At 43.1% G+C, this 27,886-nt stretch overlaps 1 protein-coding gene across 2 annotated transcripts in view; it reads left to right on the forward strand.

Annotated features, from left to right (window-relative positions):
• The window catches only part of SLC25A26 (solute carrier family 25 member 26), an 875,825-nt gene that overhangs the window by 304,323 nt on the left and 543,616 nt on the right, over window positions 1–27,886 (forward strand). For both annotated transcript variants that reach the window (XM_069206568.1, XM_069206569.1), the window contains exon 4: window positions 6,258–6,362. In XM_069206568.1, the coding sequence (XP_069062669.1) occupies window positions 6,258–6,362 (105 nt within the window). The remainder of the gene's footprint in view (window positions 1–6,257; window positions 6,363–27,886) is intronic.

Below are 27,886 nucleotides of genomic sequence, written 5' to 3' on the forward strand. Positions count from 1 at the left end.
TTCCTTTAAGATGGCTTCATGGTTAAGTTCTGCCTCCCACGGTAGCTGTCCCTTGTTTACATGAAGATTTCCTGTCACTTTGATAACATCGGCTTAACATTGATTAGGTATGTAATAACAAAGCACCCTTGTACCAGTAGTAGGCGCATGCATTGGTGTTGGCAACACGTACAATGAAAGGCAAAGGGTTGCATAGGTAGGCATGGATAGTATGTAATAAACCACAAATAGGTGTAAGGTTATGGTCAAAGAGCCCTTGATTTGTGTGTCTGCATGTTGGTTGTGAGCTTTGGGTTAAGTTACGACCACTGGTGGCTCTGTCACTCATGTTTACAGATGCCACATCCAAGGCCAAACCAGGGACGGTGTGCTGTTTTAATGTATTGTTTCATTTATTGTTCATGTGTGATGTGGGCAATGTTGGAGTGTTGTCTACAAGCAGGAAGTATCTACATAGGCTGGCAGGAGCCATTTGTTTATATTTTTGGGCTTTCCATTTTAGAAATTTGCTAGGCTGCCATCCCCCCATATTTTTAATATACAAGCCTGTGCCCTGAATAAGGTGGGTGGTCAGCTGACCACCTTTCACCCAAACGCGCAACGATACCTGTGCATCAGATATACTGGCACCAAGAAAAAGTATATTTAAAATGAATATATTTGTCATAGTAATAAGCAGTATTTTGTTTCAGTTAAGATGTGGCTCTTGATTAAGCATCTTTTGAAGGTGGGTTGTTTCTTTATATCCTTTTGTATTGTATTTTTTATATGTTCACTGCTTGGATTTGTGCTTCATTACCAGTGGCAATATTGAACATTTGTATCACATAGAAGGGTTGAAAGCTATGCCTGGTTTATGGCCAACAAGACAAACCTCAGGCGATCAGGAGGGCAGTCGAGAAAGGTTAGTGAGGTGATGGAAGCCGGGTAGAAGGGAAAGTAGAGGACCCACTTTTTAGAAAAGATCAGCGTGAAGATCTGAGGATCATCAGGGGTAAATTATTGAGCTGCAATCAGAGATGCTTGTTTGGAGGTATGGAGAGAAAGTTTGGGAAGAAATGATCTGTGTGACGTTAGTGTAGAGTTGATAGACATCAAAGGTGGGGATGATGTTTCCAAATCAAAGGTGGGGATGATGTTTCCAACATGACAGCTCAAAGAGAAAGAGAGGCTAGGATTGGATAGTGAACTGATCGTTGAGGGACTCCAGCAGGGAGAGTGGTTGGTGGGGATCTCTTGGCCTCCCACTTCAATGACAAAAAGCAGACTTATAAATATGAGTAAAGCCTTTAAAGAACTCTGTTGCTGGCACTACAAGTTTTTGTTGGCAGTAGTAAGGGGTGGTCTACAGTGTGAGAAGCTGCAGATATCTTGGGAAGAAGGAGGAGAGAAGATAGACAATTGTGATGAGCAGAGGAAATAAAGTCAGACATATATGGGAGCCCTTTTTCCTATCAATGGAGGACATGGGAGCAAACAGGAGGAGGGCCTGATGGGTCAGCAGTGATTTGTTTTCACTAGAGGTAATACCATAATTGGTTGGAAACATTAGGGGGAGATGCCACTTAAGTGGGAGTGATTGAGAAGTGAGGTTTGCATAGATTTGTTTTAGAGGAAAGAGCTATGGGTTAAATACTTTCAGGGTTGAAGGTGTCAGAAGATGCACATAACTTTGTAACTGATTTGAGAGGTGAAGAATTTCTTAGATGAAGTAGAAGAGAAATGTCAAGCAGTTGTAGAATAAAGGTGAGGAACCAATGCAGGTGAGGAATGGGGAGGAGGAGCATTAAGTAAAGTAGTGATGGTGTCTCTGATAGCATGAATCTTAGAGGAAAAGTGAGGCACAAAGTATGTGAGTGTGGAGTGAATGATGGCTAGATATTGTAAGGGACTAAATTTCTGATGGTAATAGAGAAATGTTGGGGATGAAGCCCTGGTGAGGACTGGAAAGATCATATATAAGTAATATTGTGTATCAAAAGCATGCTGAATTGTTTTGTTCAATCTGTCAAAAGATGTGGTTTTCTGTAATGTTGTAAGGTTATTCTAGAGAGGCAAGGAGAGAATCTGGAGAAAGCTTTCTTTTTAAGTTAATAGGAGAGTCAGTAGGTTTGAGGAGTGAGAGATATTAACCACATTGTCTATTAGGTGAAGGGCAAAGGGTGAAGGATTGATAGTTGGAGGAGAGAAGCATAGTTTAGCAGAAAGTAAGATGAGAATCCGTAGTTTTCATTTTTTGTGTGGCTTGTTTGCAGAGTAGAGAGTGTTTTGAGAGTAGTTTGGGCAAGAGGGTATCCTGCAGTTGAGGGGTGAAATTTACATTGAAGTCCCTACCCAAGTATGATGAGAGTGGGGTGGTGGGTTCAGATGGGCCCATCAATGTTTCATGATGCTCAAAGAACAAGCCAAGGTTAACTGGCGATTGGCTGATATCTTTGAAATTTGCTTTGAAAAGGAGGGAGGGGGAGAAAGAGGTGGAATCAAATTCAAAAGATGCAAAAGTTTGTTTAGAGTAGTATCTGAGATAATTGTAAGTATTTTGTTGTTCATAATGCCTGTTTATCTGCTTTTGTGGTTGTTTCATGGTATGGGAGTAAAGTTGGCATATTTTGTGAGACAGGAGGCTGTTGTGGTGGAGTCTTCCCAGTCAATCCTTGTCTCAGTGATGGAATGGAGTATAGGGTGGCACTGTGGATAATAAATCCATCTGTGTTGAAGGATGTTTTATTGCAGTCAACCTGTGCATGTCATAGACAGAAAGTTGCAGTGACTTCCCTGTGGTGGGAGTCAATTTATTCAGAGCTTTCTTTTACGATCCACCTAGGTGGGTAGATCAAGTGGCATTTGACAGCTTGAAGCGGTATTCTATTGTGCAAAATGTGGTGGTGTTGGAGTATCAAGTGGAGGCAAGGTATAGAGAATTAATACAGCAGTGAACACTGAGTATGTCAAAGTAGACCCTTGGTGTTAGTGAATGTAAGGTGAATCCAGAAACTAGGGTATCGTTTTGGAAAGAAATGTGGCATACATACTAGTTTAGTTAGTGGTTATATCTTTGAAAGTGCAACAGAAAAGCATTCTATTCACTTGTGCCAGGTATTCATTTTAAATAAGTGTGTTCAAAGTTCTGTAAAAGCTGAGGTGTTATTCAAAATAGTAGTATTAAATATTATACTTAAAAAATGTCTACCATTGTACTTTCAGTGATATACACAAATTAAAATTGTGAATTTTCATGAGACAGGACTCGTACATTCATTTTGCTTAATATGCCATATTAGCAGCATTGGCAATAATGCCTTTTAAGAGGGTATTGGTGTTTGACTCTCTGCACATAGTAGAGGTTGCATTTTTGTTCAGGGTAGAGAGGTAGCTTGTCAGCTACTTACTGGCCTGGAGAAGGCAAGGTCAAAGGGGACTGATGTCCAGGCCAAGAGGAAGGTTAACATTTTGTGGACAATGGGCCGATCTGAGCTCAAGCTCCCTAGCCAGTTCCTCTATTTTGCAGCTGGCGTATATCCATTTACAAACTTAGCCCTCTCTGTAATTGGGCTCTATATATTCCGCCTCATTTGTTAAAACATTCAGTGCCAACTTAGCTCTCCTATTTGCTTCTCCTGAGACAATATTTGGCACAGAGAAATCAGTTTTTCATCGACAACTGCATGAAGCTTGACGAGGAGTGTTGCACTCATTGTCTCGTCCATCATTGAAGCCTCCTGTGGTAGATTTGGAATGAGGGAGACGTAACGCCTCTGCTCACTAGGATTACAAAAGAAGAACTGGTATTTCTAGAGGTGTTTAGTATTTGCAATCAAAAATAAAAATAAAAGTCACACATATTTATCCTACTCTGAGTACACACAACATCAGTGAGGGTACTATAAAGAAATATGGAAACACTAACTTGCAAGCCACACCAATGATACATCAAAGCACAACACATCTCTCGCCCCCATACCTCTACAGGATGGTGATGAGCCACAAGACCAGCCCCCACCATGGAAATAACCCTAGTGATACCCGACAAAACTAGGAAGTAGTGGCAGGGCAAGCCAGGGAAAATGAGAGCAGGTTTACACAATAGGTCAAGACGGGAGCAAGGAAACACTGACCATAGTAATGGATAAAACACCAAGGGCCTAATTCACAGAGTATCCGCAGCTGTGGCAAAGTGTACGCACTCGTGACAGAATCTCCGCAATGAGAACTTTTTGAGGCTTTTTGTGTATCGAGCCCTTGGTGTTTAAACAGCAAGACTAAAGGTACAAACAAAGAGACACATGTTGAGGCTGATGACCACGAGGCATAATCTCCCACTGAAGCACCCTGTACCTGAACCAACCAAACACTCGCCTTGCAACACCAGCAACTTCAAGGGACCATCGAAAACGGTGAAGGTTCCTCTATATCAAGACTCACTAACATACATTTAACATAAAGTCTGCCAAAATAATCACAAGGGCGCATATTAATTAGCCATGCATTTAGTCTATTACTATCCTGAACTTTATAGTCTAATAATGGATGGCATTTTATTACTATCTGCCGATTAAGTACAATATACACGTGCAGGTACAATCTAACTGCTTGTGAAATGTACAGGGAGTGCAGAATTATTAGGCAGGTTGTATTTTTGAGGATTAATTTTATTATTGAACAACAACCATGTTCTCGATGAACCCAAAAAACTCATTAATATCAAAGCTGAATATTTTTGGAAGTAGTTTTTAGTTTTAGCTATGTTAGGGGGATATCTGTGTGTGCAGGTGACTATTACTGTGCATAATTATTAGGCAACTTAACAAAAAACAAATATATACCCATTTCAATTATTTATTATTACCAGTGAAACCAATATAACATCTCAACATTCACAAATATACATGTCTGACATTCAAAAACAAAACAAAAACAAATCAGTGACCAATATAGCCACCTTTCTTTGCAAGGACACTCAAAAGCCTGCCATCCATGGATTCTGTCAGTGTTTTGATCTGTTCACCATCAACATTGCGTGCAGCAGCAACCACAGCCTCCCAGACACTGTTCAGAGAGGTGTACTGTTTTCCCTCCTTGTAAATCTCACATTTGATGATGGACCACAGGTTCTCAATGGGGTTCAGATCAGGTGAACAAGGAGGCCATGTCATTAGATTTCCTTCTTTTATACCCTTTCTTGCCAGCCACGCTGTGGAGTACTTGGACGCGTGTGATGGAGCATTGTCCTGCATGAAAATCATGTTTTTCTTGAAGGATGCAGACTTCTTCCTGTACCACTGCTTGAAGAAGGTGTCTACCAGGAACTGGCAGTAGGACTGGGAGTTGAGCTTGACTCAATCCTCAACCCGAAAAGGCCCCACAAGCTCATCTTTGATGATACCAGCCCAAACCAGTACTCCACCTCCACCTTGCTGGCGTCTGAGTCGGACTGGAACTCTCTGCCCTTTACCAATCCAGCCACGGGCCCATCCATCTGGCCCATCAAGACTCACTCTCATTTCATCAGTCCATAAAACCTTAGAAAATCAGTCTTGAGATATTTCTTGGCCCAGTCTTGACGTTTCAGCTTGTGTGTCTTGTTCAGTGGTGGTCGTCTTTCAGCCTTTCTTACCTTGGCCATGTCTCTGAGTATTGCACACCTTGTGCTTTTGGGCAGTCCATTGATGTTGCAGCTCTGAAATATGGCCAAACTGGTGGCAAGTGGCATTGTGGCAGCTGCACGCTTGACTTTTCTCAGTTCATGGGCAGTTATTTTGCGCCTTGGTTTTTCCACACGCTTCTTGCGACCCTGTTGACTATTTTGAATGAAACGCTTGATTGTTCGATGATCACGCTTCAGAAGCTTTGCAATTTTAAGAGTGCTGCATCCCTCTGCAAGATATCTCACTATTTTTGACTTTTCTGAGCCTGTCAAGTCCTTCTTTTGACCCATTTTGCCAAAGGAAAGGAAGTTGCCTAATAATTATGCACACCTGATATAGGGTGGTGATGTCATTAGACCACACCCCTTCTCATTACAGAGATGCACATCACCTAATATGCTTAATTGGTAGTAGGCTTTCGAGCCTATACAGCTTGGAGTAAGACAACATGCATAAAGAGGATGATGTGGTCAAAATACTCATTTGCCTAATAATTCTGCACTCCCTGTATACGTTTTATGCTTATGCACTTTGGGGTCATTTCTGAAGTGCGTTATTTGTAAGACAGTGTTATATCATAGGTTTACTCAATGTTTTGTCGTTTTTCAACAGGTTGCATGTCTCATAAGGGTCCCTTCTGAAGTTATTAAGCAGAGAGCACAGGTGTCTCCGTCATCTACAACTTATCAGATGCTTGCCAACACATTGCGCCAAGAGGTAATATCATTTGCGCAGATGAAATAAATGTATTTTAGCCATCATCGAATTATTTGTCTCAACGTTAAATTACTGTCCAACTTCATGTAACCCAAGTTTTCTGAAGTATGTTAAGTTGGAAGAGTCGTCCTCGCATTAATTTAAAGACGTTCTATTTTTTTTACTTGGTTTGTAGCACTCCGTGTTCTTTTCTTTGAAATAGCAAAAGGAGGACAGGTTGAGAGGGGGGCACTTAAATATTCCCTCGTTTGAAGTTGTTGGTGTAATCGGCTAATTCATGTCTCTCAGCTGGAGGATGTGGTCCTAGAACCTGTCACGTTGTGTTTTTCATGCTATCTCTGTACAGTTTGTACAGAGGATATTGACAATGAGCTTGTCTTTTAATCTTACACGAGAAAAGGCAACTCTTCATTTTGAGAATAACTTGTAAACTGCGTATGAATAGAAGGTTATCTGGCGGTGTGGTCCAAGCACCAAATACGGATTTGGCAGATCTTTGTCTGTCTTGGCACAGACAAAAGAGTAGTTTAGTGATCCTTCCCTGATATTTTAATATCTTGAGCCAAACTAAGCATTTCAAAGGCATATATTGTACAGTGTAGTAGATAAATCAAGAACATTTTCATTAAATGTTCAACAGGATATACAGATAGCCCATATATTACAGCTGAACTCCTGCACATTAGTTCTTTCCTTTTGTAAAGATGGGACTCTCCTTCCAGAACAGGAGAGACAAAAGCACATTTTCAGAGTGTAGGGGTTTTTGTCGTTAAGAAATCAAAAGTTTTGGTAAATGTCTGATCATCAGAGCTGAACGCCAAATCTCCATCATGTTCTCTGTCTTGTAGAACTTCAATCCTTTCTTTGTTCAAAAGGTTTTAGGGCCTTTGCTGAAGGGATGTGTAGATCACTTGCATTGTTTGATGTTCTTTCAGTCTAGTGTTTCCATTGCTTGAACAAGGGCTTCAAGGAATTCAAATCTTGTAAGCCCCTGTTCCTAGTGTGTCCTGCCAGTACACAAAAAGTAGGACTTCTTCACTCTGCAGCAAAAGAGAAGTAGGCACATTTTTAGATCTAGCATGAGAATTCAAGGTCTGTTATTAACATAATATTCAGTAGTTGGATTGCTGGGTGAGACACCTTCAGCCATGTGAAATAGTGTAGTCTGCCCATCATTGGCTCTTTGGTGGATCATTCTGCTTTTTAGAGCGCTTCCATTGTAATGCATGAGGGACCATTCTAGTTCTGGAAGTGCACTCTATCATCATCACAAGCTTTGGCATATTCAACCCTTTATCTCATGTGCAGTCTACAAGGAGGCAATCTTTATTTATGCTACAATTTTCTTCTGCAGCAGACATTTAAAAGCTTTTGCCAGCATACAAGTGCAAGTCTTGACCTTGCGCTAAATGCCTACTAGGGTTGTCTCATTGTACATCACTATAGCCTTACATCAGGATGACTTCTGGATGTCTCATGAAACTCGAAGCTACAGAATGAAAGCCATCTGCCAAGAATCCTGCTATTATTCCTAACTAACCATAAGATTTTATTGGAAAGTCTGGCCACCAAGACAGTCCCAAAAACTGTCCTTAGCATGTAATTTAGAAGGCAGTAGTCTTTCCAGTTGAGGCTTATTGAAGTCAGAGTTCCTCTTAAAGTGAACCTGATTAAAGGTGAAAGAACCCTGAAGCACTCAAATATTTAAGATGATCTTGGGAAAGAATATGTAATCCCTCTGTTTGGTAAGGTACTGGTTGATTCGGTACGGATGATATTTATGCAAAGAAAAAATGAGTGAAGAATCTCTGGTTGGAGTTCCATCCTAAGGCACACTTTTGCTACAGACATATGTGACATCTTTAAAAACATGATTTGTGCTAAAAGTTTCAATACCTTTTTTTTTTTTTTTTTTACAAAGTTAAACATTCAAAAGCAGAACATTTCATCTGAAGGGCTGAACATCAATTGCAAGGCCTCAAAAGTAGTTTGCACAGACAATTAAAAAAAAGCTGTCTTAGGGATTCATTACGAGTCTGACCGTCGGACAAGCGACCCGCCAGACTCTCAGTGAGGAAACCGCTGCTGAGCTGGTGGTCTCCCCACGAGCCCCATTACAAGGTTTCCACTATGCTGACCGGCAGAAACCAAGGTTTCCCCCAGTCATCCCAGTTAAAGCTGTGCAGCAGCATTGGTCATGGCTCCACATGGGGCCAAGGCCAGTGCTGTCGTACTGGGAGGTGATGGGAGGGGGGCATCCCAGTACTGTCAGAATTCCGACAGTACTGGGAAGGTAGGCCCCCAGCACTGGCTTACCACCAGCCTTTCCATGGCAGTGAGACTGCCATTGAAAGGCTGGCTGTAAGTAGCGTTGTAATCAGCCAGGTGGGGCTGAACTCAGTGCCGCCTTGACGGAATTCAACTCAGACTGCCATCGGACAACTGGGGACCATGTTCCGGCAGGGACGGCAGTCAGACCACCAGAGTTGTAATTTGGCGGTTGGCCTGCCACCGTTGCGGCTGTCCATCCGTCACCGCAAGGCTGGCAGTCTTTGGACCGCCTGTCTCGTATTGAGGCTCTTAGTATCTTACGACAGCACAGTAGAAGGGCAGGGCAAATAAAGCATGCTTCATGTCTTGAACACCATTTTGACAAACATTGCATATATCTGATGACCCATGCCATCTGGAAGTTAGGATTTTAGAAGTAGAATATTTAATTCCAAAAGGGTCCAGAAGCGTCTAATACCATGGGACAAATTCCATTTCATATAGGGTTGAGCTCGTTCCATCGTAATGGAGTTCATTATTATTTGGAAATTCCCTTCATTACTACAGGCATTACTGTTTAAGTGAAAGATTAGATCATGCGGCGCTTATTTTAAACTGACCTTTAATTGAGTTAATAATCACAGGAAACCAGGAAATCAGTCTTTGGTCCAAATCAAATAGATCTAAAGCAAATTTAAAGTTTCTGAACAACAAGATTTTTTTCTTTTTCACTTCAAAAATGTCCTTATTATGAGGTGTCTTAAAGAATTACCTTCACTATTCAAGAGGCAGCAAGCCCACCGGATGACTCACGCCAAACTTTGTGAGAGGGAAGGAGATGAAGTTCCATGCCACTGTATGTGAGGCTCAATCTATTACAAAGTGATTATGATACCCTAGATATTTGTTTAATCTGAGATGCGGCTGTCACGTGGCCAGCTTTTTCTATTAAATACTTCTACATGAGTTGCAGTAAATCAGTAAGGAGATGAAAACAAAGACAGGGGTCCAGTTCACAAAGGGCATTGTAAATCAGCACTGGTAGAAGTATATTTCCTCACAACAGCAGAGCTTTCTCACTTCACAAAACTCAGCACTAGTGTGCCCAGAAAGCTGATTGTGTAAATCGAGCCTGGGAATGTAGTATAAATCTATAAAACACTTAGGCTCTAATTACAAGTGGCCATTAACTACTCCTGTAATTGCTGGCCCAGGTTTACTATTTCTGAGGGATTCAGGTAGTTCCAGGGGCAAGAAAATAATTGAAAATATGTTTTTTTGGAAAGTAACATGGAAATTCGACCTCTCATGTCTATTTCTGCACGGTTTTCCCTAGTGTGCATATGAAGACTTAGCCTAATTGAAGCAAGTGAAATATCCAGGTGGAATTCTTGCTAAACTAATAATTCTGATGGTCCCAGGAACTGCCCTTACTTGAGTCACTGCAATTAACATGTGTGGGCAAACAGGGCTGATTGCAGAGGCCCCCTAACTTTTTGCCCCCATTTTCCACTTTTTGCTGGTGTTTTCCTGACTCTGATGGTGCCCTGGGTACTGCTAACCAGTCCCAGGGCCTGTGCTCTGTGTAAAATGGATATGCAAATTAGTCTAATTATAATTGGCTAAGTTAACCTACCTATAAGTCCCTAGTATATGGTAGGGCATGTAGGTTTAGAGACCACAGCATAGGTAGCACTGCTGAGGTGCCCAGTGTCATTTTAAAGGCAGGCCTGCCTTGCTGGCTGCTTTTAAATTAAAGTTATATGCAAATTCGACTTTGGAATTAAAAGTTGCCAATTTAAGCCCTGCATTGTTTTTGCTGCTGTGCTCTGATTGGCCAGCCTCGAGAAGCTTGGCCAAGCTGCCTTGATGAGGTGTGAAGTGGCCTGGCTTCACACAAAGGAATGTGCCTGTGGGAGGGAATCTCCCCTCAGCAGATGGTGAGGCAGGAAGGGGGAGGGCTGCCAAACTGGTCTTCAAAGGCAGAGAAGGACATTTGGAGCAACCAGCAACACCCCCACATCCTGCAACCCCAGACAACTAGGTGCCCCCTTGATTAGATTAGGAGAGGACAGGAGAGGGGTGTGTTTATGATTTTTAGCCACACCAGTGGGTGGGCTCAGCCAGATGTAACCTCCAAAAATCAGATTCAGCCATGATGGATTTTTGGAGAATGTTGCCTCCTGGGATTGATTTTTGCCACACTTCCCAGGAAGTGGTCATCACAGGGGGAAGGACCCTGCACCTGATTGGAGAATCAGGACCCCCCTGCTTTTCACCCAGGAGCAAGGATAAAACTGGCAGACCTGCACCCACACCCCAGTTCCCTACCACATCCAACAAGGAAGAACAACAGAAGAAGAAGGATTGCCCTGCTGGACCCCTGGCCTGCACCTGGAACCTGCACTCAGAAGGACTGCACCAGCTGCACACTTGGGCTTCACCACAAGAAGGACTTTGCCTGGCTTCATCTGGTTCAAGGAGGGACTCCCTGTTTGCTACAGGTGAAAAATTGCTATCCAGAGTCCCCTGCACCAACTCCTGAAGAAAGCAACCAGCTGACCACTGTCCAGTGGCCAAAAAGGAGTTTGCGCCAGGTGCATTCTGGGAGTTGTAGTCCGCACCCCCCAAGGACCATCTCAGAACTTCTGGACCCTTGGGGTGAGCTGTGGACCCCAAAAGAACCTTAAAAGGACATCTGGGAGAAGCCCCAGAAGTTTGGAGAAGTTTGGACAACTTTTGTAAAAAAGCTCCATAGAGGGACCGACCCGCCGCGGCAACTCTAGCTGGCTTGCCTCAACCGCGACCCGGCCTGATTTGCTGGTTCGTCCCGGTAAAGAAAATCTCAGAAAAAGAGACTAAGTCCGAAGGTAAAAAGTTGACCGGGACCTCCCAGCCAGCGTATCCGAGAAGGACTCCATGGACGTCGGATCAAGATCCAGGTTTACCCCGGTCGAAGGATTTTTACCTCGAAAAAACGACTAAGTCTGAAGGTAAAAATCTCCACCGAGGATTCCAGTATCGCGTATCCGGAGAAGGGCTCCAGGAGGTCGGATTGGACTGGCAGGTTCGTCCCGCTGAAGAAAATCTTCGAATAAAAGACTAAGGGGGTTATTCTAACTTTGGAGGAGGTGTTAATCCGTCCCAAAAGTGACGGAAAAGTGACAGATTTACCACCAGCCGTATTACGAGTCCATTATATCCTATGGAACTCGTAATACGGCTGGTGGTATATCCGTCACTTTACCGTCACTTTTGGGACGGATTAACACTCCTCCAAAGTTAGAATAACCCCCTAAGTGTGAAGGTAAACTTTTAACCGAGGCCTCCCGCGGCCTGTAGCCGAGCAGTGCTCCATCGCGGTCGGCCTGAAACTTTGACTTTGCCCCGGTCGAGGTGCAACCAGATGACCCGATTGGCGCTTTTTGTTTCTAGGCGCTAAAAATAAAAGAAATCTTTAAAAATTCATATCTCCGGTTCCCCTTATCCGATTTTATTCGTTTTGGTGTCATTTTAAAGATACAAATATAATCTATTTTTATAAATTGGTTTTGGATTTTTAAACTGTTTCCTGTGTTTTATTTAATTACTGTTTTGTGATATTTGAATGCTTTACACTCTGTCTCCTAAGTTAAGCCTTGACGCTCGTTGCCAAGCTACCAAGGGTTGAGCTGGGTTTAATTTACTGAGACCTAACTGGACCATAGTGGAGGTTAGTGGCCTATTGCTAAGTGTAGGTACCTACCTGCCCTTACCAATGGCACATTTTTGGTGAGCAGTGGTGGGATCCTGTACTTGTGTTCAGTATCACGTTGCAGTTTTAAGTAAAGCAAATTAAAAATCCTTTAAATTGTCCTAGTGCAAAAATTGTTTTTTTATTGTTAATTTGGATTAATTTCAATTATTGAATTTTTGTGATTTTTCTAAATTCTTGTCTCCAATTTTTGCAAAAAGTTTTTGTTGACACAAAACTAGGGAACCATGGAGCTTGATCTGGCTAGCCTACCCACACTGACAGTAGTCCAGCTTAGGGGGTTGTGTACTGAAAGAGGGTTGCCTGCAACCACTGACCTCAGGAAGCATGTCCTGATCAGATCCCTGACAGCATGGGCTGAGGCCCAAGAGGTAGACCCAGAGGAAGCTCCAGAGGAGGGAGAAGTAGGGGAGGATGCTAGCTCTCACCACTCAGGGAAGGGAGGGCATCTGAGCCGAAGTGAGGATAAGGAAGACCGGTCCTCATTACATGCAGTCACTAGGGGCAGTCCCAAAGCTAGTTGGGGGAAGGGGGTCCCTTCAGGAGGAGAGAACCTGTCCCTCAGTGAAAGAGAGCTGGAGGCCCAGCTAGCATTCATAGCTTTGGAGGCAGAGAAGCTGGCCCTAGAAAAGAAAAAGTGGGCAAAGAGAGAGAAAAGAGATGGTGGCAGCGACAGAGAAGTTGAGGTGTCCATGGGTGGGAGGTTTTGCCCCAGATTACCCAAAGGGGTGGTTCCTGCTTATGTAGAGGGGGATGACATAGACAAGTGGTTGGAGGCCTTTGAGAGGGCACTCCAAATGAGAAGGGTTAGGCCTCAATACTGGGGTTCCCTTTTGTGGGAGTTGGTCCCCAACTCAGGGAGGGATAGGCTTCTGCCCTTAAGGGGGGAGGAGGCAGATTCATACCCTAGTATGAAGAGGTGCTTAGCCAAGAAGTTTGGTCTGACCCCAGAGCAGTATAGAATGAAGTTCAGGGACACCCAGAAGGTCATTACCGAGTCTTGGGTTGACTTTGTAGACACCTCACTTAAGGAACTAGAGGGCTGGATTATTGGTAACAAAGTAAATACTTATGAGGGGTTATACAATCTGATCACGAGAGAGCACATCTTGACCAATTGTACCCAAGAAAGGTTACGCCAGCATCTAGTGGACTCTAAGCTGACCAACCCTAGAGAGCTAGGGGAGGCAGCTGATGAGTGGTTGAGAACCAGAGTGGTTGTCAAGTCCCAGGGGGGAGACTCCAAGAAGGGGGGGTCAGGTCCCCAAAAACCTAAGGAGGGAGGTGGTAAGCCAACCACAGAAACTCCCTCTGTACCCCAGAACCCTAATAAGGAGGAGAGTAAATCCCACTCCCCATCTGACAAGCAGAGACAGGGAGACCCAGGTTTAAAAAAGCTCTTGGACAGTAAGGCTTGCTTTGACTGTCAGCAGACAGGTCACTTCAGAGGAGATGCAGCCTGTACAAAGAAGGTGGTTAGCACTGGGCTGTCCAGTGTAGCCATGGAGGAGGACTCCTCAGATGATGAAGTCCTCCTAGCATTGAGCTGGGAGACAGGACCAGATGGTTTGCTGGTGATCCCTGAGGGTGGGAGTAGGCACTTCCACCCCATTCAGGTGAATGGGATCCCTACCACTGGCCTGAGAGACACCTGTGCCAGTCACACTATAGTGAGTGACCGGTTAGTGACCCCAGACATGTATGTCTCAGGAGAGACAAGGAAAGTCAGGATAGCCACAGGGGAGGTCACCTCCAAACCTGTAGCCATAGTGCCCCTAGAGAGGGAGGGTATCCTTGACTGGTTTAGGGTGGTAGTCAGTGCTGACCTCCCCCTAGATTGTATCCGGGGCAATGACCTCCCAGAGGTGAGTCTGGTCCCAGATGGGGTGGTCGCCCAGGGCGCCCCCCCCAACCCAAAGTCCTGGGGAGTCAGTCCCTACAGTTAGGTTACAGGGGTCCCCAAGAAAAGGAAAGAAGAAAAGGAAGGGTAGGCCACTCTTAAAGAGAGTTCCAGGGAGCCAAAGGCCTTCTGCCCCAGTAGGGGGGGAGCCCAGAGTTGGCACTGGTGAGGTCTCTCCTGACCCTAAGGAAGTCCTGAGTAGTCAGGCAGCTGTCCAGATGCAAGGTGTTGCCTCTGCACTGACAGAAGGGAGAGTGGAAGGAGGGTGTCTGCCACAGGAGGTGGTAGCCCCCCACTCTAGACAGCAAGAGGGGTGCCAGGACCCCACAGTTGCCCCTTAAGCAGCTCAGCCACCTGTCAGTGGAGAGCTTAGGGTGTGGTTCTGGGTACTGACAGCTGTCAGTAGCCTCTGCTGGGTGCTAGCCTTCCTGGCAGCACTGTACTTGGCCTGGGAGGCAGACCCCAGGACCAATAGCAAAGTAGGCCCCCTGACCCTGTTGGTCATGGTGGGGTTGCTCAAGTGTTGGGTAACCTCTTTGGGTAAGCTAGTGTTGCCCTAGCAAAGTTAGGAGTAGGGGAGGTGGGCACCTCACTACCCAAGTTGGCAGAGAGAGAGGAGGAAGACCCCCCTAGAGGGTAGTTTCAGTTTGAGATGGGTCCTTTCACTGTTGGGATGGATTCACTACCCAGAGGGAGTGATCATGACAGAAGGATGTAAGGCTGAGTAGGCCCTGCAAAAGGGACAGCCAGTTTTCTTCACTGTCTTCCTCGCCTAACAAGCCAGGAAGACTCTCCCAGGGTTGGGCTGAGTCTCCTGGGCGTGTGGGCTGGGGGGGGCTTGTGTGGGAAAACAGGGCTGATTGCAGAGGCCACCTAACTTTTTGCCCCCATTTTCCACTTTTTGCTGGTGTTTTCCTGACTCTGATGGTGCCCTGGGTACTGCTAACCAGTCCCAGGGCCTGTGCTCTGTGTAAAATGGATATGCAAATTAGTCTAATTATAATTGGCTAAATTAACCTACCTATAAGTCCCTAGTATATGGTAGGGCATGTAGGTTTAGGGACCACAGCATAGGTAGTGCACCCATAGGTGCACTGCTGAGGTGCCCAGTGTCATTTTAAAGGCAGGCCTGCCTTGCTGGCTGCTTTTAAATTAAAGTTATATGCAAATTCGACTTTGGAATTAAAAGTAGTTCCAAAGTCTTAAACTACCTTATTTTTACATATAAGTCACCCCTAAGGTGTGCCCTATGTGCTCCTAGGGCTGGGTGCCATGTAACTATAAGCAGGGACTTTATAAAAATAGTTTTATAAGCCCTGGTGAGGTAAAAACGGCCAAATTATTTTTTCCCTCATTGAAGTAAATGGCCTTCATAGGCTAGAATGGGGAGACTTTATTTTAATTTTTAAAGTCTCCTTAAATGTTGCATACCAAGAATTTGGTATCAAATTAATTGGTGTAATAAATCCCACAACTTCCAGTTGTTGGATTTAATATAACTTGTTCAGGTAAAGAGTTTTAAACTTTACCTGAAAAGTTGCCAATTTCAGCCCTGCATTGTTTTTGCTGCTGTGCTCTGATTGGCCAGCCTCGAGAAGCTTGGCCAAGCTGCCTTGATGAGGTGTGAAGTGGCCTGGCTTCACACAAAGGAATGTGCCTGTGGGAGGGAACCTCCCCTCAGCAGATGGTGAGGCAGGAAGGGGGAGGGCTGCCAAACTGGTCTTCAAAGGCAGAGAAGGACATTTGGAGCAACCAGCAACACCCCCACATCCTGCAACCCCAGACAACTAGGTGCCCCCTTGATTAGATTAGGAGAGGACAGGAGAGGGGTGTGTTTATGATTTTTAGCCACACCAGTGGGTGGGCTCAGCCAGATGTAACCTCCAAAAATCAGATTCAGCCATGATGGATTTTTGGAGAATGTTGCCTCCTGGGATTGATTTTTGCCACACTTCCCAGGAAGTGGTCATCACAGGGGGAAGGGCCCTGCACCTGATTGGAGAACCAGGACCCCCCTGCTTTTCACCCAGGAGCAAGGATAAAACTGGCAGACCTGCACCCACACCCCAGTTCCCTACCACATCCAACAAGGAAGAACAACAGAAGAAGAAGGACTGCCCTGCTGGATCCCTGGCCTGCACCTGGAACCTGCACTCAGAAGGACTGTACCAGCTGCATACTTGGGCTTCACCACAAGAAGGACTTTGCCTGGCTTCAACTGGTTCAAGGAGGGACTCCCTGTTTGCTACAGGTGAAAAATTGCTACAGAGTCCCCTGCACCAACTCCTGAAGAAAGCAACCAGCTGACCACTGTCCAGTGGCCAAAAAGGAGTTTGCGCCAGGTGCATTCTGGGAGTTGTAGTCCGCACCCCCCAAGGACCATCTCAGAACTTCTGGACCCTTGGGGTGAGCTGTGGACCCCAAGAGAACCTTAAAAGGACATCTGGGAGAAGCCCCAGAAGTTTGGAGAAGTTTGGACAACTTTTGTAAAAAAGCTCCATAGAGGGACCGACCTGCCGCGGCAACTCTAGCCGGCTTGCCTCAACTGCGACCCGGCCTGATTTGCTGGTTCGTCCCGGTAAAGAAAATCTCCGAAAAAGAGACTAAGTCCGAAGGTAAAAAGTTGACCGGGACCTCCCAGCCAGCGTATCCGAGAAGGTCTCCATGGACGTCAGATCAAGATCCAGGTTTACCCCGGTCAAAGGATTTTCACCTCGAAAAAACGACTAAGTCCGAAGATAAAAATCTCCACTGAGGATTCCAGCATCGCGTATCCGGAGAAGGGCTCCAGGAGGTCGGATTGGACTGGCAGGTTCGTCCCGCTGAAGAAAATCTTCGAAAAAAAGACTAAGTGTGAAGGTAAACTTTTAACCGAGGCCTCCCGCGGCCTGTAGCCGAGCAGGGCTCCATCGCGGTCGGCCTGAAACTTTGACTTTGCCCCGGTCGAGGTGCAATCAGATGACCCGATTGGCCCTTTTTGTTTCTAGGCGCTAAAAATAATAATAATTCTTTAAAAATTCATATCTCCGGTTCCCCTTATCCGATTTTATTAGTTTTGGTGTCATTTTAAAGATAAAAATATAATCTATTCTTATAAATTGGTTTTTGATTTTTAAACTGTTTCCTGTGTTTTATTTAATTACTGTTTTGTGATATTTGAATGCTTTACACTCTGTCTCCTAAGTTAAGCCTTGACGCTCGTTGCCAAGCTACCAAGGGTTGAGCTGGGTTTAATTTACTGAGACCTAACAGGACCTTAGTGGAGGTTAGTGGCCTATTGCTAAGTGTAGGTACCTACCTGCCCTTACCAATAGCCCATTTTCCAACAACATGCACTGCTAATGAGGGCCTTAATGGAGTTGTACTTTATTTGCAAGAAACCTTTTTAAATATAGACTGTCAGAACAGTCATGTATAGCTCGACGTGGCTGATAACATGCCATTTTCTGTCCCCGGAATCAATGAATACAATCATTTGTCAGCAAACTCGTAAACGTTCTTGTAATCTGCGATGTGAGTGGAGCGAGGTTCATAGGCTTAGATTTTGGAAGCAGTTGCCATTATGAGCGGGAGGTCTGTTTTGAGAGGAAGGGTGTAACGTCGGTTTTTATTTTCGTTCTGTCCCTTTTTGTTAAAATTTCGAGTATGTGACTACATGCACACTCAGCTAGAAAAAAGTGCATCTTTTTCATCATTTCTGATTTTCTCTTCCCTTCCTCTTCTTATAGAGCTCCTAAGACATGTTGATTTGGCCCTTGCTGGGAAATTAGACACATGCCTGTCACCCATAGTGCTGTTAGTGAAGTGAAAACATCTATGCCAGTATTATGTTTTTTAGGAGCGTCCCTTGATCTTGTGAGAGCTTCCATTTGTTCATAACTGGCAGCATACCGTTGAGTGTTACAAGATATTGTGGTTGTAAATACTGCCGACACATTTTGGAGCACTCTTTGTATGCAATCTCTGTGTGTAGTCAAAAGATAAAAGTGGGCATGTGCTTCACAGTTTGCTCCGTTAAGCACTAACACTCTACCCATAGGAATCGATTATTCTTCAACCAATGTAATTTTAGTGAAAAAAAATAATAACTGTGCTATCAGCAACAAATCTTTCTCTGCTGCCCAACTTTGTCGCCTTCAATCCAACTTTCTCTCTCCCTCCCCACACCCAAACCAATTGGTCTTATGTAATGGGCTAACACTTGGAAACACAGACACACTTGTGTATGCTTGTGTTTGCATTTCAAAGCCAGACTTACTGGCTTTGCCAGTGCTTATTACAGAGCCTGAACATTATATGTCTTCTCCTTTTTTTATGAAGGATTCATGCATCTAGAGGCTGTTTGCTTGTGTTGAACTCTGGGGGCTTCATGTACAAGGCCGTTTGGCGACAGCAAATCCTTCAATTTGGAAAAACAGAGGGTTTGGGACAGACAAAGGGCTTTTATATACAAAAACAAAATTTAAAGAGTCGGATAATGCTTTCCAATTCATAAAAAGGCTTTTGGGGCCCTGCCAGAATCGCACCTAAAAGAGGGAGTGAGACTGGCGTCCCCTCCGATTTACAAGTCAGAGAGGAACGTTGTAGTGATTGACATGCAAACAGGAGTTTGTAATATAAGTTATTTCCAAAGAAAACCCTAGCAATGCAGGGAGCATATATTGAACTTCCTTCACTCGCTTCTCCTCCAGATCTCATCAACTCTAAAACATACCAATTACATCATAATGTACCAGGAGGTTGGAGGTGACCTCTATAACTATGGATTGGTAAGGGGGGAAAAATTACTAAGAATGCACATAAACTTAATTATATCACAACAAATGTATCAATGGCTTGTATATGGAATTGTGGTCATAAATCATTGATCAGGTAGCAACACGTATAAGGGGGCGGTATCTGATTCGCAAAGGTGAAGGGACCCCATTTAGCCCCACCCCCTTTGTGAATCGTGAACAAAAACTTTCAGGGAGACAGTTATCCACAAGACCACTGCCAATTCAAAATTATTATTTTTTTTAAAAACCTCAGTTACCTCAAATCACAACATAACACGGAGTGAGAGGAGCATAGATTTTATTCATGTCAATCCTTTGCAGCACCAGGATACAGCTGTCTGCCTGGTTTAAACTATAACATTCTGTGTAGAACACAGAATATGTACACATACCGTATTTATCGGCGTATAACACGCACCGGCGTATAACACGCACCTCATTTTAAGAGGACATTTCAGAAAAAAATACCTTAACATTATATCGGCGTATAACACGCACACATCATTTGCCCCCTATTTTCAGGGAGAAAAAGTGCGTGTTATACGCCGATAAATACGGTACATCATTTTCTGCACAGAAGATGACGGAAACAGCAGATCACCTCAACATCTTCCCTCTTTATACATTGGATAAATTAACATTTGAAAACACCAAAGACAAAATGTGAGGTAAGAAAAAACAAACAAAACTGAAAAGCAACATAAATTGGAAACAAAAATAAAAAAAACTTCATTAGCAAAAATTATTATATGTTGATGCATAACATAGCAAACAGAATAATAGATAGGTTGACACAACTTGTCCCAAATATATTGCCATATATTCCTTACAGCCTGTTAGCACATAGTTGTTATAACTATAAAAAAAAAATCTAATCCAGACATTTTACAGTGAATGTTCAGATTTAATCACAAAACCTAGCTGTTTTGCCCCGACTTCTGTTCTTGGACAAGTAAGATTTTGGGAATTTTATCCATCCGAACTTTGTACATTACCTAAATCCTAAGTTTGACAATTTTTTTCTCATTCATCTGAGACATCTTTGTTTTTGACTTTCACAACTTTAGAGAGCGTCCACCTTTCACTAACAGCTTCAACCTTCACAGGTTCTCCAAACTTCGATTGACCTTTTGCTACATGAGACGGCTCTTTTATGTGGACCCAGTCTCACCTAAGGATTTTGTTTTTATGCATGCCCACAACATGTTTCACATCAAACCATTGCTTCATTTTCTTTTGTGCTAGTTCTACATTTGGACAGATGTTCTTATTCATATCTCTTTCATTGAACGAACTAGAATTACATTCTTTGAACCACACTGGAAACATTTCACTTGCAGGCAACCAACCTCTCATATTCTCAAATGGTGTCTTTCCCATCATCACCTTAGAACTTGTTCAATGAACCAACATCCTGTCATCCACTGCCAAAGGCACCTCAATTCCATTCCTTAAAGACCATTGGATACATTTGACTAATGTCCTATTCATTTTCTGTACCAAACTATTTGCCTGTGGCTGATACAGCGCAACCCTATTATGTTTTATTCGATATTTAGTCAGAAAATCCTTCATCTCTCTTGAGACAAATTGAACTCCGTTGTCCAAGACTAACTGTTTTGGGAACCCTGATGTAAAAAAAAATAAACTTTGTTGGAAAATGATATCACATTACAGGTATTTGGTTCCTGCACAACTTCTATCTTGCACCACTTACTGCAGTAATCAACAACAAAAAAAGCGTATCTAAGCCTAGGTGCCAATGTATTGAACGGTCCAATAAAATCCGCTCCAAGCTTAGACAATGGTCTTTTAGGGATTTTGACAGGATGCAGTCGTGGGTTAACAGTTTTCAAAGCTTTATCACTTGTCGAGTAAAGCACACAATCTCTGACAGTTTGTCCAGGGTCGTTATCCATACTGGGCCACTAATACACCAAATGTACAATTCTGTTGACGACAGTCTGCCCCAGATGACCCTCAGGCCCAGCCTGAATGACCTTACCTGTGAACAAAGCAGGAGGTATGAATTTGTCTCCCGTCAAAATGATGTTCTTCTTTTCGAACATCAACTTATCAGCTATCTTAGAGTACAGTTGCACACTTGATGGTAATGAACTTTCTTTTGGCCACCCATCAACGACAAAACCATTTTCAGTATCACGTCCTTCTCCAAACAACCCATCCATTCACCTCAATGAAAAATGCTTCACATGCAAACATCCACAGATGCAATAAGACATTCTTTGTCCTCGTGCTCTTCCTCCGGGTCACACTTTACAGAAACGGAAGGCGACCTTAACAGATAATCCGCTCTAATATTCTTTCCACCTGGGATGTATTCAATATCTACATTGTACTGCATTCGTTTTGCACCCAATCTGGCAATTCTGGGTACTAAATCCCTAATCACATCCCCTCTCAGAATACCCACCAGTGAGTTATGATCTGTCAAAGTCTCAAATTGTCTCCCCCAAACAAAACACTTGAATCTCTCAACAGCACGTGAGAAGTTCTTTTTCGAACACAAATGTTTTTCTCATTATGTCACAGGGCCGTGGAAGCAAATCTCACAGTTCTCTCAACATGGTGAACTACTTTAGACAGAGCTGTCCCTAAGCCACTGTTACTTGCGTCAACACTGACATTGACAAGCAGGATCATACGGTGACAGACTTTTTTCAGACCCTATCTCTTCTTTCAGTTGGACAAAATCTACCTGGCATCTCTCATCCCATTTAAAAACATTGTTTCTCTTGAGTAATTCCCCTAAACGTTCAGTCTTCTTGGCAAAATTCTTGATGAATTTGGCATAGAATTCGCAAACCCCCTCAAACAATGACAGCTGTTCTTTACTGCTGGGTACAGGAGCCTTCACAATAACTTCACCTAAACCTGGCTTGGGTCTACCCCTTGATGCGAAAAGACTTGACCCAAATACTCAATCCTGGATTTAGTTAACTTACACTTCTTGACATTTGCCACAACAACTATACTACTGATACCCTTAAGTACAGACTCCATGATGAGTTGGAACACTGAAATAGTGGGTACGAAACCAAATGACATCCTTTTGAATTGGAAGGTAAGGAAGAAAGCAGTTAGATGTCTGCAGGATTGTTCTAATTCCATCTGGTTGTAGGCGGATGTGAAATCAGTTTTACTAAACACACATGCATAAGCAAAACTAGTTACAGTATGCAGGTCAATGCAAACTCTTTAATCCCTATTTTCTTCCTGGCAATAACCAAAGGGGATAACCAAAGCAAAGCTGCTACTGGCTCGATGACCCCTTTCAATGCACTTTTTTTTAAGAATGTTTGCTTAATTCTTCTCTAATACTGACGGGCACATTTCTCAACTCATTTTTTACAGGTACAGTTTTCTCCTCAACCCTTATCTTGTGTTTGACCCCAGTAATCCTTACTAGTCTCTCTTCAAACACCTTACGGAACTTTTCAGTCCAAGCTTTGTTCATGTCATTGTGATTGTGTCTCACTAACGACACTTGACCTTCCTTATGGGGCCTTAAAGTCAACCCAAAAAGCCCTTGGTGATACAATCTAGGATTTTTAGTAATTTCTTTGCAACATAGACCTTTCTATGAATGACCTTCTCTTTAAATTACAATGTGGTTTCAAAATATCCAATCAAATAAATAATTTTAATATCATACGGAACCGGACACCTGTCTAGTGCCAAAAGCTCTTTGTTGTCCCATGTATTCTTGAACAACTCTTCTGGGATAATGGCCATCTTGACTCCTGAATCAACTAATAATTTTAACATCTTTCAATCCACGCAAAAATCTGTTTACGGATCCCTGCATTGATACTCATCTTCTTCGCTTATTACTAACACTAAAGCCCTCAATATGACTTCGCGGACAGAAACGCCCGTCCGCTGAAGCCGTGCGGTCAAAAAACCACCAGTGCGGTGACCTGACTACGAGGGCTTTAAGAGTCTCCTGCTGAGTTGGCGGGTGAAAACAGAGTTTCCGCCTGCCTGCCCAGCAGGAAATAGCTCACAACATTGAGGCTGCCTCATAATAGAGCCGGAGGCAATGTTGTGGTGCATCGGGTGCAGCAGCACCCGTCGTGCTTTTCACTGTCTGACAAGCATGGGGCTCCCCGCACCCCATCTCCGCCAGCTTTCACATGGTGAACTGCCATGTGAAAGCTGGCGGAGAGTGGACTCGTAATCCTGCCGGGGTGGTGCCGGGGATCCGACCGAGGCACTTTCGCCACCGTGAGTCTGGTGGTCCTAAGGCCGCCAGACTCGTAATGAGGGGCCAAATCTTTCGTTTTTTCCAGTTTATCAAGTATATCTTCAGTGGACTCAGACTGAAGCATAGCATTCACCCTGCTTTTCTTGGACTGACACACTTGCCCTGTAAGAGAATGTTACAGGAAACCACAAATGTTTCTTTGCTTAAAAAACGGATTTTTATCCCCTTCTGTGATTTCATTGTTTATTTAAACATCAAATTAATATTAATCTGTCCCATGGCACTGTTATCTGACACCCCATGCACCCCAAAGTTTTTTGTTTTTTTCAAGCAACTCTCTTGATGCCTTATGGGATATCTCAATACTTTTCACAATGTTAATTGTTTCGGCCAATGATGTATTCTTGAACGTAAGTAGTTTTTCATGTACCTTTGTGTCCCAACTCCTGACCACAGTCTGATGTCTGATTAGTTGGCTTGTGAAATCCTCAGATTTTCAGTCAACAGATATAATGTGTAAAGCTGCTTAGTATGAGGCTATCAACAGCTCCTGGTGCTCCTCTCTCATAAAACACTTATGTCTGTTAACAATGAGACATGGCAGTACATCACATTTCTTCTCTAATTTTTGAACTGCTTCTTAATACTCATCCAGTTCCTGCTCGTCATCTGACCCTTGATGTACCGGAGGAAGATGGTCATAGATCGCTTGCCCCTTAAAACCCAAGTTGTGCTCCAAAAGGAACCTTTTCCTCTCTGTGTAATATCTCTTTCCTCCTATGGCTCTTAAGTATTTTGTGAATGCCCTAAGCCAGGTTTTCCATTTGATAGGTGGTTCACTTGGAGATTGCAAAACATGGAGGAGGTATATTAACTGACTGCATAGTGGCACAACGTAATACTACTTGTCCCGAGGTGCAATGAACTGTATGTAACACAGAGTTTGGAACTGCCACTGCAGTCTCTTAAATATGGCCACAGTACAATAAACACAATGTTTTAAACAAGATATGTGTACCTCCATTCCAACCCAAATATATTTCACAACATTTCTCATTTTAAAATTTTAGAATTAGCCACTTGAACTTAGAGATGTCACACGCTAATGTGTGTGTGTGTCACTGACTCACAATTAAATAGATGTAGTCTGTGTGTCACTGATGTAAAGTCCAGCAATAGAGGAAAGTATTCATGAGGGTAAATGTGCACGTCACTGCTTGGCCAATGCTAGCAAAAACACACTAACAGCACAGTTTATGGAACTTCCCACAAAAAGAAATGCTGTTGGTTGAAGCAAGTGTGCATGTCACTGATTGGTAGAGCGCTGCCAAAACATGCCGATACCACAGTTCAGAAGAACAAATCAGAGTGTGCATGTCCATGTTTGGAGGTGTCTGCCATTTGCACGCAGGCAAATACGAGTCGTAGATTTGAGTATGCGTGCCACTGGTTAGCAGGTGTCTGTCATATATATGCACACAGCCATTGTAAGTCAGCGGACCAATGAAAAACTGCTCTACATTACATAGAGGGTGCCATGCAACAGTCGTTGCCATGAGGACACCAAGGAGCGTGGTGGAGAAAAGCAGCCACATGGGTAAGCAAAATCATATGTAGCAGTATTTGTTGCCACAAACTGCAGAAAAAAAACACCTGTCTCAGGTGTAATTACACATGGCCAATAGTCATGTTTTGGGTGCAGATAGAATTTCTGCATGCCTATGGCTTTTACGGTCTCAAGAACTGCTAATAACTCTTTTGTGAGAAGATAATAGCCACTGTGCTCTAGGTCAGCGTCAGTTATCTTGGCAAGCTCTCATCTGGTGTGTGCAGCAGGTGCCTTTTACTGTGTCTACTAAGCTTGCTGCTTCACAGGCAGTATGGTATCCGCAATCGCTATTTCTTTACGCATGTTTGCTTCTGTAGTCAGCTGTGCGCCCAGAGTCACGAGATCGCATGACGCTGGCCCACAAGCGCCATGATGCAACCTGAGACAAATCACTAATTAAACTACTGGTGAGCCAATAATTTTGTAAGCCACCTTTACTTGGTTCTCAACACGCCACCGGCCATTTTACCTTGTCCGATGTAATTATGTCTTGATGAGGCCACAAAGCGACAGGGCAAAACCTGGCGACCTGAGGAGCTCATTTAGAAAGTACAAATATATGTGGAAGAGTGATTTAATTTACAGAATTAATGTTTAGGTCTACAGACCAATATGACCCTTGGACTTTTATTTATCGAAGTATCTCAAGGTGTTTTTCAGGACACTAGAGCAACATGCATACACCCACCTTGAATTATTACAATGGATTGTGTTGTCAAAATGTTGTGTAATCACTGTAGTGTTTTCAAAATGTTGTGTAATCACTATACTTGTACTTTCTGCATACTCTGCAATAGAGCTATAATTGATTCTTTTTGAAAAAGAAAAACAAGATGTCTTGATTTTTTTATAATGATAGAAGAAGGCCTCTGGTGCTTCTGGTTTCTTCTGTCAATGAATTCCGGATGGATGGATGGATCTGCACCAGAGAAATACTGAAATGCAGTTCTTTGATTACAACGTCTGGTTTCTAGACAAAAAGTTGATTTTATTTTCAGCCCTGCTAGTCTACCAGAAATTGTGTATGTGCTTTCTGAAAATGGGGGTGACAAGATCATATTTCTTTGTACCAGAGACTAATCTGGCTGGAGAGTGAAGAACTGCTGTTACTGGCTCAAAGCTGGATTTTGGCACTCAGATCCAAGCTAAGTGACCATAGTCAGCTCATGGCACCACAAGAGCGTGAACAGCCAGTGTAAAGTCTAAAGACCTGATTCAAAAGGGTACATTTCACTTTTTAGTAAGTTTACTACTCTTTATTCACACATACAGAGTGTAAAATCACTCTAAATGTTACATATCTCCACCCCAGAGTAATGCCATTGGGTTACTCTTGTGTAGGCGGGTGATGGCCCTCCCTAAACCCTCTTCCTAATCCCACCCCCTTTAGTAATAAGTATCCTCTTTTCCCAACCATTCCCCTGTGTCCTTCCCAGATTTATTACTAAAATCTATACTTACTTGTCCGGAGACTCCGCAGTTGGGGTGGAGAACTCCACGCATATAACTATAGGCAAAATTTACACTTACAAGTACTTTTTGTAGTACTACAGATTGTGCTACAAAGTGCAGTTTGTGAATCAGACCTAGTAAGTTTATGATAAGTCTTTTACGTTTTTTTAAAATTAATAAAAAGTAGTTCCTGTAACAGAAGCCGTGAGTGCCACATGAGATGTCATGTTAAGCTGGTTATTCAGCCTACGGATTTCACTTTGCTAACTGGTGTGGGTGTAGAAACGTATTGACTGTCCATCAGAAAGGCAGTTGACCTGCTTCCCAATGTCAATTGATCTATCAAGGAAAATATATTTATTTTCAGAATTTCGTTTCAGTTATGGGCATGCATTTTTGAAACCTTGACATGCAGGCTTTAAGAATTCCTATGCTTTAAAACAATGGCATTCCTAAATAAAGCAGCATATTAATGGATTTTAATGTCATATACTTTGAGCAGTAATGCCAGTATAGGTATAAATGTGTGATTTATATATATATATCCATAGATATAATATATTCTAATCATGTTTTCAAGCAAGGTTTGCTCCGTGGCCGTGACTCGCTGCTATAAATGTTTGTGACCTCTCTTCCTGTGGCAAAGGAAAATTGTTGTACTGCATCTTGGCTGATTAGTACGACACAGGTTTTTAGGGCGTGTTCCCCTCTCTGGTTTAATGGTAGGGCAGCTTTGGTCATCGACGCTGGTTGCTTAGTGCTGTAAGGAATTAATAAATTAGTGGTTTATGCAGGGTTCAAGAGATTGGCACAAGGCATTTGGATTTGATGTAATTGACATGTCTTGGCATGATCCCCAACACTAATTTGCTTAACCTGACTCTTAATGCACATACCCAGTGGGTCTCATGGGGCTATGTACAAATGAAGTCACTGGACGTATACTCCGGCAGCTGAAGTTTGTTTGGTAGTGGTAGGAAAAGGGGACATTTTAAGCTGCTTATGGCAATATAGATGATCCAATGTATTCTAAGAAAGAATAGACTTTTTATGAGACTTGGAAAGCCAGGAAAGAAAAAGCCCTTGACCAAAAAACGTTGAATCCCCAGTTGTGTATACACCCCTTATGCATTGTAAATATTTACGGCTGTGTAAAAAAAAAAAGAATCATGATATTTCCAAGCATATGCATTCATTCTTGGTGGGCGTTGCTCATTTAGCGCCCTGGGTAAAGTGAAATTGCCCCAAAACCTTTCTTCGAAAAAAGCACTCCAGTAACCCTCTGCTTCTTATAAGGGTGAGCCTTTCATAAGACTTCCTTATTGCCTGACTGTTCAGTGGAGAACATATAAATATATATATATTTTTATTTTTGGTCATCCATTTCTTTTAGTAGAGACACTGCTTTCAGTGCTCATAGAACGCATTCCTAGGACAGGAGGCAGTGTGAGTTGAAAAAATAGTGACAAGGGAAAGGAAAGCTCCCATAACATATATTGACAAGATGTAGAAACAAGAGTCAGCAGCAGAAA

This window comes from Pleurodeles waltl, chromosome 9 (genome assembly GCF_031143425.1).
Source record: "Pleurodeles waltl isolate 20211129_DDA chromosome 9, aPleWal1.hap1.20221129, whole genome shotgun sequence".
In the NCBI taxonomy this organism is placed as follows: Eukaryota; Metazoa; Chordata; class Amphibia; order Caudata; family Salamandridae; genus Pleurodeles; species Pleurodeles waltl.